Genomic DNA, 13,208 nt, shown 5'->3' with positions numbered 1-13,208 from the left:
ATGTAACAGTCTCTGTTGTGGCCCTTGTAGACATTACATGATTGGTCTTGATCCCAGTCATGGTGTCCATTAAACTACAAACCATCCAGGGCAGGGGCATATGCATCTGATGTACAAATGCTAGGGCATGTTTTATCCTGTAGGGTGGTGCCTGTGTTTTGGTATAACTGGCACTGTGTGGCACGCCATTAGGTCTGCAGTTCAGACTAGTCCTCCACCTGCTGTTTCTGGCAGACGCGTTCGTCATACTATTTTACCTGTAATTTGAACTGCTGCATACTTCTCTCCAGCACTTCAATGATTATCCACTCCAGTGCTTTCAGCCCAGCTGTAGGACATGGTAATTGCCTCTCTATTTAGCTGAGCTGGGATTCTTCCCTCATCACCTCAGTATTGTTGTTTGTTTGCTTCTGACAGCCAACAGAGGTCTCGTTTCTGCTTGTGCCTTATTGGAGTTCGTGTGTTTATGGCTCTCTAGTCTTTGTACATTCCCTGTCTTGTATATTGCTTCTTGTTTCTCAGTCTTGTCCGTGTACTCTTGCCCTTTGCCTTCTCTTACCTGCACCCCTCCTGGTCCTGTTCTGTGCTATTGGTTTATACCGTGATGTGTTCAGTGTTCCTTCAGTGTTAGTCAGGTCCTAGAGCAAGATCGCGGGGCCGTTCGTATCAGGATGCCTACCCTGCTTCTAGGCAGGATTGCCCCTAATCTCCCTGACTAGCATACGGCACGATTGTCCATCTCTGTTACACATCAGCAGTCTGATTCTCATTGCATGGTACTTAACCCTCTGTTCGCCATGGGTCAGCTGTCAACCTTGACTGGATTGGTCATATGTCAAACGGGTAGGTTGACCCAGTGGGTCCACACTAGCGGAACACACTGAAGTGGAGTGTATCGCCTACCGTAGTGGAGTAAATATGAGAGGTTTGTGTAAGGTTGGTTGTGGCCTTAGTCGTGAGCCACAAGAGAAGCCTAAGAGTCTCCTGAACAAGAGGTTGGCTGCAGTCTGAAGGTGTGAGCTGCAGGAGAAACCCTGGAGCCTCCTAATCAGAGCCCAGAGTGCCTGGTCAGTAGGACCATTAAAGCTGGGGGAGCTCTGGTTTTGACCTGTGTATTGCTGAGAGAATGAGGAGGTCCACTATAGACAACTGTAATTGCATATCACTGTGAACCGTTGAGTGTCTCAATGGAGCCACGTCAAGCCTGCTAAGTCAGACTAAGTCCTGCAAAGGCTGACAGTGTTGCCAAGTGCTAGAAACAGTATTGCTAACTATTGAAACTGTGTTCTAATGTTTGAAAACTGTATGCAAGCTAAAAAGAGCCTGTACTGTTGATTAAGCTGCCAAGTAAAGACCGCTTCTATTCACTGCAATGTTTGTACGGTCCTAAAGGCCGATTTAGACACAACGATTCTCGCTCCAAAATCGCTCAAAGCCGTCTTTTGAGAGATAATCGTTGTGTGTAACTGCACGGACATCGTGCAGTTTTCGTTAACCAGTCGCTGATCATTCTCTTTCAGCATGATAAAAGACAACAAATCAGCCTTATCAGGAGTTCACAGCGGGGTACAGCTGATACTATTATATACCCCACATGGAGCACACAGCTCTATACCAGCTGAGCGCTCCATTAACAGCTGGGGTATGAAGAACACAGCGGTCCAGCTGTGTTTTGCATACCCCTCTCGGAGCGCTCAGCTGTATAACAGCTGAGCGCTCCGAGCAGAGAACAGTTGGATGCAGAAGACAAACGGCCCGGCTTGTCTTCTGCATACCCCGCTCGGAGTGCAAAGTGATCACTCAACAGCTGAGCGATCACCTTGCCCGGTAAATGCACACAACAATTATTGCACAAAAGATATTTTTTGAGCGATAATCGTTGTGTCTAAACCAGGCTTAAATCTACTTGCCTGAGGGGTCTCCAGAGAAGCACTATATATACATACAGTATGAACAGCGGAACATAAAAAACACATTTAGAAAACTATGTTATAGCTAGCAGTAGTTTAGGCAAATTAAAGGGAACCCATCAGCTCTTTTGACCCCACTAACTATCTCCAGTGCGCTTTAAGCCTCCACACCACTTTTCTGAACTTGTGCTTTGTAAAACTCCCACACCATATGCTAATGAAGGCTTAACAGTCCAGTGGGTGTGCACAGATTGTGCTAGCCGCCGGAAGAGTTCATTGTAACTTTGCCTCTCTGCCTTTGATTGATGTGGATGATATCCCCTACGTCATTCACACGACCGTCCAAATGTCATGCATTCGCTACACCTGCTGGGACCTTCACGGATTGCCTTGCTCAGCTTAATCACCTGGCTAAAAGGATAAAAGTGGCTGCTGAGAAGTGGCTGCAGCTCCGCTTATTGAAGATAAAGTCCCACAAAGCAGGAGAGGAGCATGTGCAGAGAAAGCTGGAGAGTCTGCCCACAGCCAGGTAAGGCGAGCTGAGCACGCTCCGGTCCTATGAACTGTCACGCATGCAAGAAATTGTCATGTGAATGGCAAAAGAGATGTCATCCACATCAATGAAAGGCAAAGGGGTGGAGTTACAACAAATTCTTCAGGTGGCTAGCATGAGCCAGACAGCTCACTGGAATGTTAAGTCCTCATTAGCATACGGCACAGCAGTATACGGGTGAAATTGGCAAATTTCCCAAATGGGCAAAGCATTAAAGGGGTTATCCGGGACAAAAACATTTTTCAAAAGGTGCTCTCCATGCCAAACCAACATTCAAGAAGTCATTCTTATGTCCCGTGCTGCAGCAGAAGCGAGCCAGTGATGATGTCACCAACACCAGGGTCATGTGACCACTGCAGGCAATTACTAGCCCACTGCAGTCAGTGATTATTGCACATGCCCCAGTGTCAGGACGTGATTGCTCTGTAACAAAACATTGGAACACCAGTGGAAGAGCAGCGGCAGAGAAGGGGGGTGAGGAAGGATTCTTTAAATGTTGGTACAGCATGGTGAGCCCTTTTTTAAAAAAAATGTTTTTCCAAAGCGAACCCTTTGGAACAACCATTCCCTCCTGGTATTTTGGGAAGTAGGCCTATAGGACTACACAGAGTTGCACTGTTGGTGGGGCGAGGGTCACATACCCATTTTTGATAATCTGAATCCATTCCCAGAAGGAGCTCACAGTTGGGCCAGGTTTTCTTTTGACTCCACTTTGACCCTCTATCAGGAAGAGTTCTCTTCTCACATTCCGGCTGAAGAAAGAATACGGAAAAACAAGGATCCTGACTAGGAGGAGAGAGTTTACCTGGAACACAGCAAAGAAAAGACATTGCTAAATATTTCTTTCCACTTGGCAGTTTTTCAACTTATTTTTGCTTTCCGCAATGGCACAGACTTGTTCCCCGGATTGTGGTGGAAGACTGGCGAAAATTGTTCCTTTTTTAGTGCAAAAAAGTTTAGAAAAGACAGGAATTAGGTCCTACCTGTTAATTCCTTTTCTTGAAGCCATCCTGACAGCATACACATGGAGGTTGTCTGCTGAACACCTGTTGGGACAGGAAGCGGAAAAACATACAAAAGGCAACTCCCACCACCGGCTCACCAGTGTGTACCAAATAACTACAGTGACCCGGCTTTGCTTAACCAATCCTTTCTAATATGGAAATCATAGTACATTACGTTACTTCACGTAAAATATAAACGAAGGGGAGGGAAAAGCCCCTATGCTGTCAGGATGACTTCTTCAAGAAAAGGAATTAACAGGTAGGACCTAATTCCTGTCTTCCCCTCGTCATCCTGACAGCATACACATGGAGGAATACCAACGACCAAGGGCTTTAGGGAGGGACCACTGCCTGTAGCACCTTCCGCCCAAAGGCCATATCACGGTTGGCCCCCAAATCCAGGCGATAGTGTTTAACGAAAGTATGTGTGGTCGACCACGTGGCGGCTCTGCCGATCTGGTCGGTTGTCGCCTGGGCTCTCTCCGCCCAGGAACAGGCGACCGCCCTAGTGGAATGGGCTCTAACGTCGCCCGGGAGTGGGATCCCCTGGGATCTGTACGCCTCTTCTATGGCCCTCCTGACCCAACGCGCTAAGGAGTCCTTAGTAGCGGCCCCTCCTCTGCGTGGACCCTGAAATTGAATGAAGAGGTTGTTAGACTTCCTGAAGGAATGTGTGAATTCCAAATACTTCAGGACTGCTCGTCTAACATCTAAATTATGGAACCTCTGTTCCGTGGTATTACGGGGTTCCTGGCAGAAGGAGGGAGGTACTATACGCTGTTCTCTGTGAAAGTCTGTGAGAACTTTTGGTTGAAAGAAGGGGTCAGGCCTGAACTCTATTTTATCTGGGAAGGTGGTCATGTATGGGGTCCTAATCGAGAGGGATTGGATCTCCCCGATCCGTCTGGCGGATGTGATGGCCACTAAAAAGGCAACTTTGTGGGAGAGGATCTTTACTGATAGATCTTCCAGGGGCTCAAAGGGGTGTGCGCAGAGGGCCTGCAAAACAAGGTTCAGGTCCAATGGGGGCATGGTTTCTCTTATAAAGGGATGGAGTCTGACTGCCCCTTTCAGATATTTCTTAATTAGCCTATGGTCGCCTAAGGGGAAGTCGAAGAAGGCCCCAAGGGCGGCCACCTGGACCTTAAGGGTACCAGGTCTTAGCCCCATGTCCAAACCATCCTGTAGGAACTCCAATATTTTGTTAATGTCGGGCTGTTGGAGGTCATGTATACTATGCCCCAACCACCTAGAGAAGGTATCCCACACCCTGGAGTATATTTTTCTGGTGGATTTTTTGAGGCTCTCACATAACGTAGTGGTCACCCCCTCTGATAGGCCCCGGCTCAGGTATTTTACCCGCTCAACTTCCAGGCCGCCAGTCTGAACTGTCGGACCTTTGGGCATATCAGGGGACCCTGCTGAAGGAGGTCGTCTCTCTGCGGCAGATGTAGAGGCTCCTGTGTCGAGAGAGCGGCCAGGAGCGGGAACCAGGGTCTCTTGGGCCAGAATGGGGCCATCAGGATAATGGAGCCTGGGGACTCCTGAATTTTCCTTAGGACCCGAGGAATCAGGGGGATAGGCGGGAAGGCGTATGCAAGGTCCCCATCCCAGGCCTGGGATAGTGCATCTATTCCCAGGGAGCCCCCGTCTGCTCCCATGGAGAAAAACCGGGGACACTTGGTGTTCTCCCGAGAGGCGAACAAGTCCACCTTGGGTGTCCCCCATCTCTCTAAAATTAGCTGGAACGCGTGTGGATGTAGAGTCCACTCCCCGGGGTCTATCTTCCTGCGGCTGAGATGGTCCGCCATGGAGTTCTCTGGGCCCCTTACGTGGTACGCTGTGACGGAAGGCGTCCGCTGCTCTATCTACCCGAGAACTTTCGCCGCCAGGTCTTGGAGCCGGGGGTTCCGCGTGGATCCCTGGTGGCGGATGAGGGACACAGTTGTTATGTTATCCGAAAAGATCTTAATGTGTCTACCCCTGATCTCTGTCTCGAGGCCCCGAATGGCCTTCCAGACAGCGCAAAGTTCTTTGTAGTTGGAGGATTGAGCAGTTTCCTCCCGGTTCCAGCCCCCTAGGACGTAATGACGGCCTAAGTGGGCCCCCCAACCAGTTGCACTTGCGTCAGTAAAGATGGATACTGGGGATGCGGGGTACCAAGCCGTGGCTCTGGCAAGGTTAGAGATAGACATCCACCATTCCAAGGAGGATTTTATCTTGTAGGTAAGGACGACTTTCCGATCCAGGGAGGCGGGGGATTTATCCCAGTTGTTTAGGATAAAGTCTTGGAGGGTTCTACAATGTAACTGGGCCCAAGGGACTACCCCGATGCAAGAGGTCATGAGGCCGAGGACCCTCATGCCTCTCCTAAGGGAGACTTCAGTGGTTAGAGAAAGTGCCCGACACTCATCCTGGATCGTTTTTTGCCTTTCTAGGGGAAGGGATGAGCACTGATGGTGTGAGTCCAGAATCACTCCCAGAAATTTATTTATTTATTTATTTTTTCTTTTCTTTCTGCTCGGGCAGAAGACTGGATTTAGAGGAGTTGATGATCCAGCCTAATGACTCGAACAGACGGAGTGTGAGGTTGACCTGGAACTGGAGTTCTGAAGCCGATCCTGCTATGATCAGGAAATCGTCGAGGTATGGGACAATCAACACCCTGTCAGTGCCGCCACCATCTCTAACACCAGTTTGGAGAACACCCGGGGTGCGGAGGAAATCCCGAATGGCAGGCACGTAAATTGAAAGTGAGAGACAGAGCCATCTATCACCAGGGAAAACCGCAGGGAATCTATGTGTATACGGACATGGTAATATGTGTCCTTTAAGTCCACGGTGGCCATGACACTATCCGGCGCAATTAAGGGGATTGCTGACCGCACCGATTCCATTTTAAATCTTTGATACGTGATAGATTTATTCAGGAATTTCAGATTAATTATAGTTCTATAGGATCCGTTGGTTTTTGTTTTTTTTTGATTAGGAACAAGGGGGAGTAGCACCCCTTGAATAGTCCTTCTGCGGGAACCCGAGTGATGGCCCCTAGGGACAACAGCTCTTGCACCCCCAACTGGAGGGCCTGAGCAGACGCAGGTGACTGGCAGGGGGTGACCATGAACCTCCAGGGAGGAGGGGAGGAAAATTCAATTTTGTAGCCATCCGAGACTAGGCGTAAGGCCCAGGGATTGGAGGTCACCTCGTTCCATCTAAGGGCGAACCCCTTCAGTCTGTAGGATCCGGGAAGGCGGATTCTCACCCTTTCCACCTTTGGGATAGGACCAGCGTCCGGTTTTTCCTTTCCCCTTGTATGCTCTAGAGGGAACAAAAGGAGGAGGGTAGGAGGAGGAAGGCCACTTAAACGATTTCTCCGATGGTAGTCCCTGGCTCTTATCCGATGCCTTCTCTAGGAGAGTATCCAAGGAAGGCCCGAAGATTCTGTGTCCTTGGAAGGCCAGGGAACAGAGTCTATTCTTGGAGGCGTTATCTCCTGTCCAGGCCTTAACCCAGACAGCCCTCCTGCTGTGTTCGAGAGGGCTGCTGAACGGGCCCCGAACCTCACTGACTCCATAGAGACGTCTGCCAGGAAGCCGGTTGCCTCTGGAGGAGGGGAAGGCAGCTGGAGATGTCCTCCCTAGAGCCCCTCTGAGAAATCAGCGTCTGGAGTTGGTCTAACCAGACCGACATAGATCTCGCCACAGATGTGGCCGTGATGTTGGCTTTGACGGTCAGGGCCGCGGTCTCCCAGGCCTTTTCCATCGCAGAATCCACTCTGGTATCTAGTGGATCCCGCAGTTGGGAAATGTCCTCAAAGGGGAGGGCTGCTTTTTGAGACCCTGGCGACCGCCAGATCCACCTTAGGGACGGTTTCTAGGAACTCGATATCTTCTGGTGTGAAGACCATCCGATCCTTGAATTCCTTGGACAGGAAGAATTTCTGATCTGCCTGTTTCCACTCTGTCAGGATCAGCTGTTTTAAAATGTCATTAACTGGAAATGACGGTTTTGGCTGTGGTAGGAGTCCCCGGAACAGGCAATCCTGAAAGGATGGCTGCTGCGGCACCTCTTCCCTTTTGAGAGCTGAACTCAGGATCTCCTGTTTACTAGACAGGCGCTTTAACCAACTAAGCCACAGCGCCCATCCACCTGCATGGTGCGCCGGACTGCAGTTAACAGCTGACCAAGTCCGCCGATGAAAACAAATACTTCCTTGCATCCTTCATGGGCGGCATGGATTCTGAAGGAGAATCTTCTAGGACCTCCTCAGAGTCTGACTCTTCCATTCGTGCCCGCCTTACCCTTTCCGTGGGGGGCGGCAGAGAAAGAGAGGAGAGCGAGGCTTCAATCTCCTCGCGGATCATGGATCGGATGTCCGACATGCCCGAGGAGCCCTCTTCGCGGATCACCTTCTCCGTAGGGTCCGCGCATAGTGGCTTGGTGTGGCCCTCTTCTAGCCGCCGCAAGCCAACTGGACATTTGCGCACTCGCTTTTTGGCCTCTCTAACCTTTTGTGCATCTCTGTCCTAAGAGACGGAGATAGCAAAAAGGACTTCCAGCACCAGATCCTGATGTCTCAATCCTCCCTCCCCGGTACTCCCAAAGCAGTCTACTCACCAGCAGGCTGCTTTCAGTGTCCTCTCTGGCTGACATCTTCAGTAAGGTGCAGACAGGAGAGATGCAGAGGAATCCAGTCCTTTTAAATTTTCAAATTTGGCGCCGACACGCCCCCCGTGACGCGGCCGCGCTGACGTCACGCCGCCGCGCCGGACCCGGGGGATACACCGCATACACTGGGACACCGCCAACCAGCACACCCGTGGGGACGCACGCCGACCAGCCCCGTGGGGACGCCAACCGGACCCGCCGCCTAGGAGACACACATGGCGCCCCGAGCACTGCTGGCATACCTCTCTAGACATGGATCCCTGGAGACACCGGCGTCCGAGCCTGCAGGTACCAGGGCTGCTTCCTACCGGTACGACAACCCCACTGGGCAGCGTACCGGGGGAGGATTTTCCCACTGGGGGAACAGTGCTGGGTAGATCCTGCGGGTGAGGGTCCCCTCGTAGGGTCTCACCCGCGCAAGCCCTGCCAGCCCCAACAGAGAGTCGTCCCCCCACTGGCGGACAGGCTGCATGGGAGTCTTCTTTCTTCATTCACCTCCAGCATACACCTGGAGGCTCCGCTTGGACTGTCCTGTAGGGACAGGAAGACACTGGTGAGCCGGTGGTGGGAGTTGCCTTTTTGTATTTCCGCTTCCTGTCCCAACAGGTGTTCAGCAGACAACCTCCATGTGTATGCTGTCAGGATGACGAGGGGAAATCTAATTTGTACAAAAAAGAACAGATGTTCTGCCTCTCACTCTACTTTTCACAAGTGTCTGGAAACGCGGGAGCAGTGAGGTGATAGATTTAAGAATTTCCTGTAATGAAGTAAGACTGGTCGATTCACCCATCTGCAGGTCACCCAGCGCCTCTGGTATCAGGCCGCCTGCACACGAGCTGATTTTTGCTGCATCTGCACCGCGGATCCGCTGCAAACACCGTTCATAACATGCTATGGGTAATCGCTTCTTCCTGCACACGAGTGGAAATCAATCGCGATTTCTGATTGTGGAGGGAAAAAAAAAAAAAAAAATCGCAGCATGCTCTATTTTCGGGCGGCTTCCATTGTGGACAGGTCGCAAATCGCCTATCAACGGCGCGGGAAAAAAATCATGTACTGTGCATGTCCCACAGCGGCTCACCGCGACCATTCGCAGTACAGAGAAAGAAGGAAAATACAGGTACGCAGGGTCGTCGGCCACGGTGAGCAGGGATCCACTGCGGGAACCCGCATGTAGAATCGGCTCTGCTTGTGCAGGCGGCCTCACCCATCCTTGATGTGAAAAATTGGGTGGATTAGGGCAGTACAAGTATGTATTTTACCACAACCATGGCTGCTTCACACTGGCGAGGGCTATATTGGGCCGTGATTCACAACCCGATATCGCTTTCGCAATCCATGTGAAACCCGGCGGGGAATCCCTTCAACCCCACAGGGCTGAAGGGATTCTGAGTGGGGATAAAGGAATCCCCACAACGGCTGTCGCAGCCGCAGCAGAGGATCGCGGAGTTCTCCCTTTGCCTTCAATGGGGTCGGCGCTGCTGCTGCAGCTGCTGCTGCTGACCCCATTGAAAACAGTGGGTGATAATCACAAAAAGATAGGACATGCTACGATTTTTTTTTCACCCAACATCGCGTGACTGAAAACAGGTTTTTTTTGGATAATGAGGATCACGGGCCCGGGGACATCTCCTGCCTTCTGACTACCTTCAGTAGCCAGAAGCCAGGCTTCTGTGCGTGAGACACTGCCGCGGGACATTGCGGAGGACAGGGGTGAGTATGCTCAGCTGCCCTCATAGATGCGATCCATGAGGGGAGCTGAATCTTTAACTTTTTTTCACTTTCCATTTACTTTTATGCGATCGCCGTTATCCATTGGATAACGCCAATCGCATTACAGAGGGAGGGTGCTCCCCGCGGCCCCCCATGACAGCTCTAGGTTGTCGGCTACCTCCGGCAGCTGCCAGCAGGGAGGTGTCACGTCCTCAGCCCATGTGGCTTTAATCTCCAGGAGAAGTGTGTTTTTACGGCCATGGGGATTAAAGCCCAATAAAGCAGGATGTAAAAAGTCTATGGGGTGGTCACTGAAGGGTTAAGCTTTGTCCAGGCACAAAACATAATGACACAAAGCAGTTTCCATGGGTGTGACAAAGTCACTATTGTTAATTTCATAGGCTGGTTTTCGCCTTTGATCACATGATTGGCCTGAAATGGTATCTATTTGCACAACGTACTTGTCTGTGTACCTATTTGCATAGCTTACTTTCCCTGAAAATAAGACCCCGTCTTATATTAATTTTTGCCCCAAAAGAGGAGCAGGTTCTTATTTTTGGTGAATGTCTTATACTTACCTAACAGGCTCGGTCCAGGTCCCTCTCGCTGCTCTCTGCACTTCTGATATGCTGAGACGCACCACTGATTGGCCAATTCATATATCCCAACTCCACAAAGCAATGGCTGTCATTGGTTCTTCGACCGCTGTTCAGCCAATCAATGCAGCGGTAAAATAACCAATCAGCCATCGCATTGGTTCATCAAGCGCTGCATTGATTGGTTCTCGAAATATTGCTTCTTGGAGGAGGGATTTATAAATCCCGTAACCAGGAAGTGATCTTTTGTGGGTGAACAAGGACTGCAGGATGCATGGGAGAGCCCGAAAGAGCAGCAGAAGGACCTGGACCGAGCCTGCAAGTTAAGTATTCCTTTTTCTTATGTAATGCAGCTGGAGTTTATTTTTGGGGTTAGGCTTATATTTCAAGCCTCCCCAAAAATCAGAGTAGGGGTTATTTTCATGGTAGGTCTTATTTTCGGGAAAACGGTGTATCAAAGCTTCACTCTTATTGGAGCGGAGCTGCAATACCTCTCACAACCAATGGACATTTAGGTGTTCTTGGAAAAAAGCAGCAATGCTTTGTAAGCCTGTAAATCCATTTTCACAGATCTCGTACCCACTGCTGTGAGAGTTCATAGAAACCTACTAAAACATGCTACTAATACAATATTTGCAACAAATATTTATTGATGCACCATCTTTGCAAATATGTCAAACAGCACAAACAGACAGAAATTGATAGCAAAATTCCACTTTTTTAATACATAGCCACAAGTGGAGATTTAAGATTAAGGGCAGCGATAAGTGCAGGAACTTTAAAATAAAGCTACTACTTGGGAACAAATCACTGCGTGATACAAGAAAGAGCAATCACTGACATAAAGAAACACAGGCGCCCACTTCATGAGCTGCCACCGTACCCAGGCCAATGCAGCCCTCAGCTACTTGTTAATGTAGCATTACAGACGCAGATGACAGTAATGTGACTCATAGAATTCACTGCCAGATGGGATCCAGTGTCACATGACAGCGCAAGAATACAGTCACATATATTCTGCACTAGTGGGGAAAATAACAAAAGGAGATGAAAACTGCAGCTATTCCCGCATCGGAGATGAGATTTTATGACATGGGAATAATTATATTCTTGTACATAGGAGGCAGTATTATAGTAGTTATATTCTTGTACATAGGGGGCAGTATTATAGTAGTTATATTCTTGTACATAGAGGGCAGTATTATAGTAGTTATATTCTTGTACATAGGGGCAGTATTATAGTTGTTATATTCTTGTACATAGGAGGCAGTATTATAGTAGTTATATTCTTGTACATAGGGGGCAGTATTATAGTAGTTATATTCTTGTACATAACGGGCAGTATTATAGTAGTTATATTCTTGTACATAGGGGACAGTATTATAGTAGTTATATTCTTGTACATAGGGAGCAGTATTATAGTAGTTATATTCTTGTACATAGGGGGCAGTATTATAGTAGTTATATTATTGTACATAGGGGGCAGTATTATAGTAGTTATATTCTGTTACATAGGGGGCAGTATTATAGTAGTTACAGTTAGGGCCAGAAATATTTGGACAGTAACACAATTTTCGCGAGTTGGGCTCTGCATGCCACCGCATTGGATTTGAAATGAAGCCTCTACAACAGAATTCAAGTGCAGATTGTAACGTTTAATTTAAAGGGTTGAACAAAAATATCTGATAGAAAATGTAGGAATTGTACACATTTCTTTACAAACACTCCACATTTTAGGAGCTCAAAAGTAATTGGACAAATAAACATAACCCAAACAAAATATTTTTTTTTCAATATTTTGTTGCGAATCCTTTGGAGGCAATCACTGCCTTAAGTCTGGAACCCATGGACATCACCAAACGCTGGGTTTCCTCCTTCTTAATGCTTTGCCAGGCCTTTACAGCCGCAGCCTTCAGGTCTTGCTTGTTTGTGGGTCTTTCCGTCTGAAGTCTGGATTTGAGCAAGTGAAATGCATGCTCAATTGGGTTAAGATCTGGTGATTGACTTGGCCATTGCAGAATGTTCCACTTTTTTGCACTCATGAACTCCTGGGTAGCTTTGGCTGTATGCTTGGGGTCATTGTCCATCTGTACTGTGAAGCGCCGTCCGATCAACTTTGCAGCATTTGGCTGAATCTGGGCTGAAAGTATATCCCGGTACACTTCAGAATTCATCCGGCTACTCTTGTCTGCTGTTATGTCATCAATAAACACAAGTGACCCAGTGCCATTAAAAGCCATGCATGCCCATGCCATCACGTTGCCTCTACCATGTTTTACAGAGGATGTGGTGTGCCTTGGATCATGTGCCGTTCCCTTTCTTCTCTAAACTTTTTTCTTCCCATCATTCTGGTACAGGTTGATCTTTGTCTCATCTGTCCATAGAATACTTTTCCAGAACTGGGCTGGCTTCTTGAGGTGTTTTTCGGCAAATTTAACTCTGGCCTGTCTATTTTTGGAATTGATGAATGGTTTGCATCTAGATGTGAACCCTTTGTATTTGCTTTCATGGAGTCTTCTCTTTACTGTTGACTTAGAGACAGATACACCTACTTCCCTGAGAGTGTTCTGGACTTCAGTTGATGTTGTGAACGGGTTCTTCTTCACCAAAGAAAGTATGCGGCGATCATCCACCACCGTTGTCTTCCGTGGACGCCCAGGCCTTTTTGAGTTCCCAAGCTCACCAGTAAATTCCTTTTTTCTCAGAATGTACCCGACTGTTGATTTTGCTACTCCAAGCATGTCTGCTATCTCTCTGATGGATT

General features: G+C 48.7%; 1 protein-coding gene across 3 annotated transcripts in view; it reads right to left on the bottom strand.

Annotated features, from left to right (window-relative positions):
- The window catches only part of DNAH14 (dynein axonemal heavy chain 14), a 225,456-nt gene that overhangs the window by 154,137 nt on the left and 58,111 nt on the right, over positions 1 to 13,208 (bottom strand). For all 3 annotated transcript variants that reach the window (XM_066595168.1, XM_066595169.1, XM_066595170.1), the window contains exon 16: positions 3,105 to 3,268. In XM_066595168.1, the coding sequence (XP_066451265.1) occupies positions 3,105 to 3,268 (164 nt within the window). The remainder of the gene's footprint in view (positions 1 to 3,104; positions 3,269 to 13,208) is intronic.

The sequence above is a fragment of the Eleutherodactylus coqui genome, chromosome 3, assembly GCF_035609145.1.
Source record: "Eleutherodactylus coqui strain aEleCoq1 chromosome 3, aEleCoq1.hap1, whole genome shotgun sequence".
Classification (NCBI taxonomy): domain Eukaryota; kingdom Metazoa; phylum Chordata; class Amphibia; order Anura; family Eleutherodactylidae; genus Eleutherodactylus; species Eleutherodactylus coqui.
This window is presented reverse-complemented; position numbering and strand designations above follow the sequence as displayed.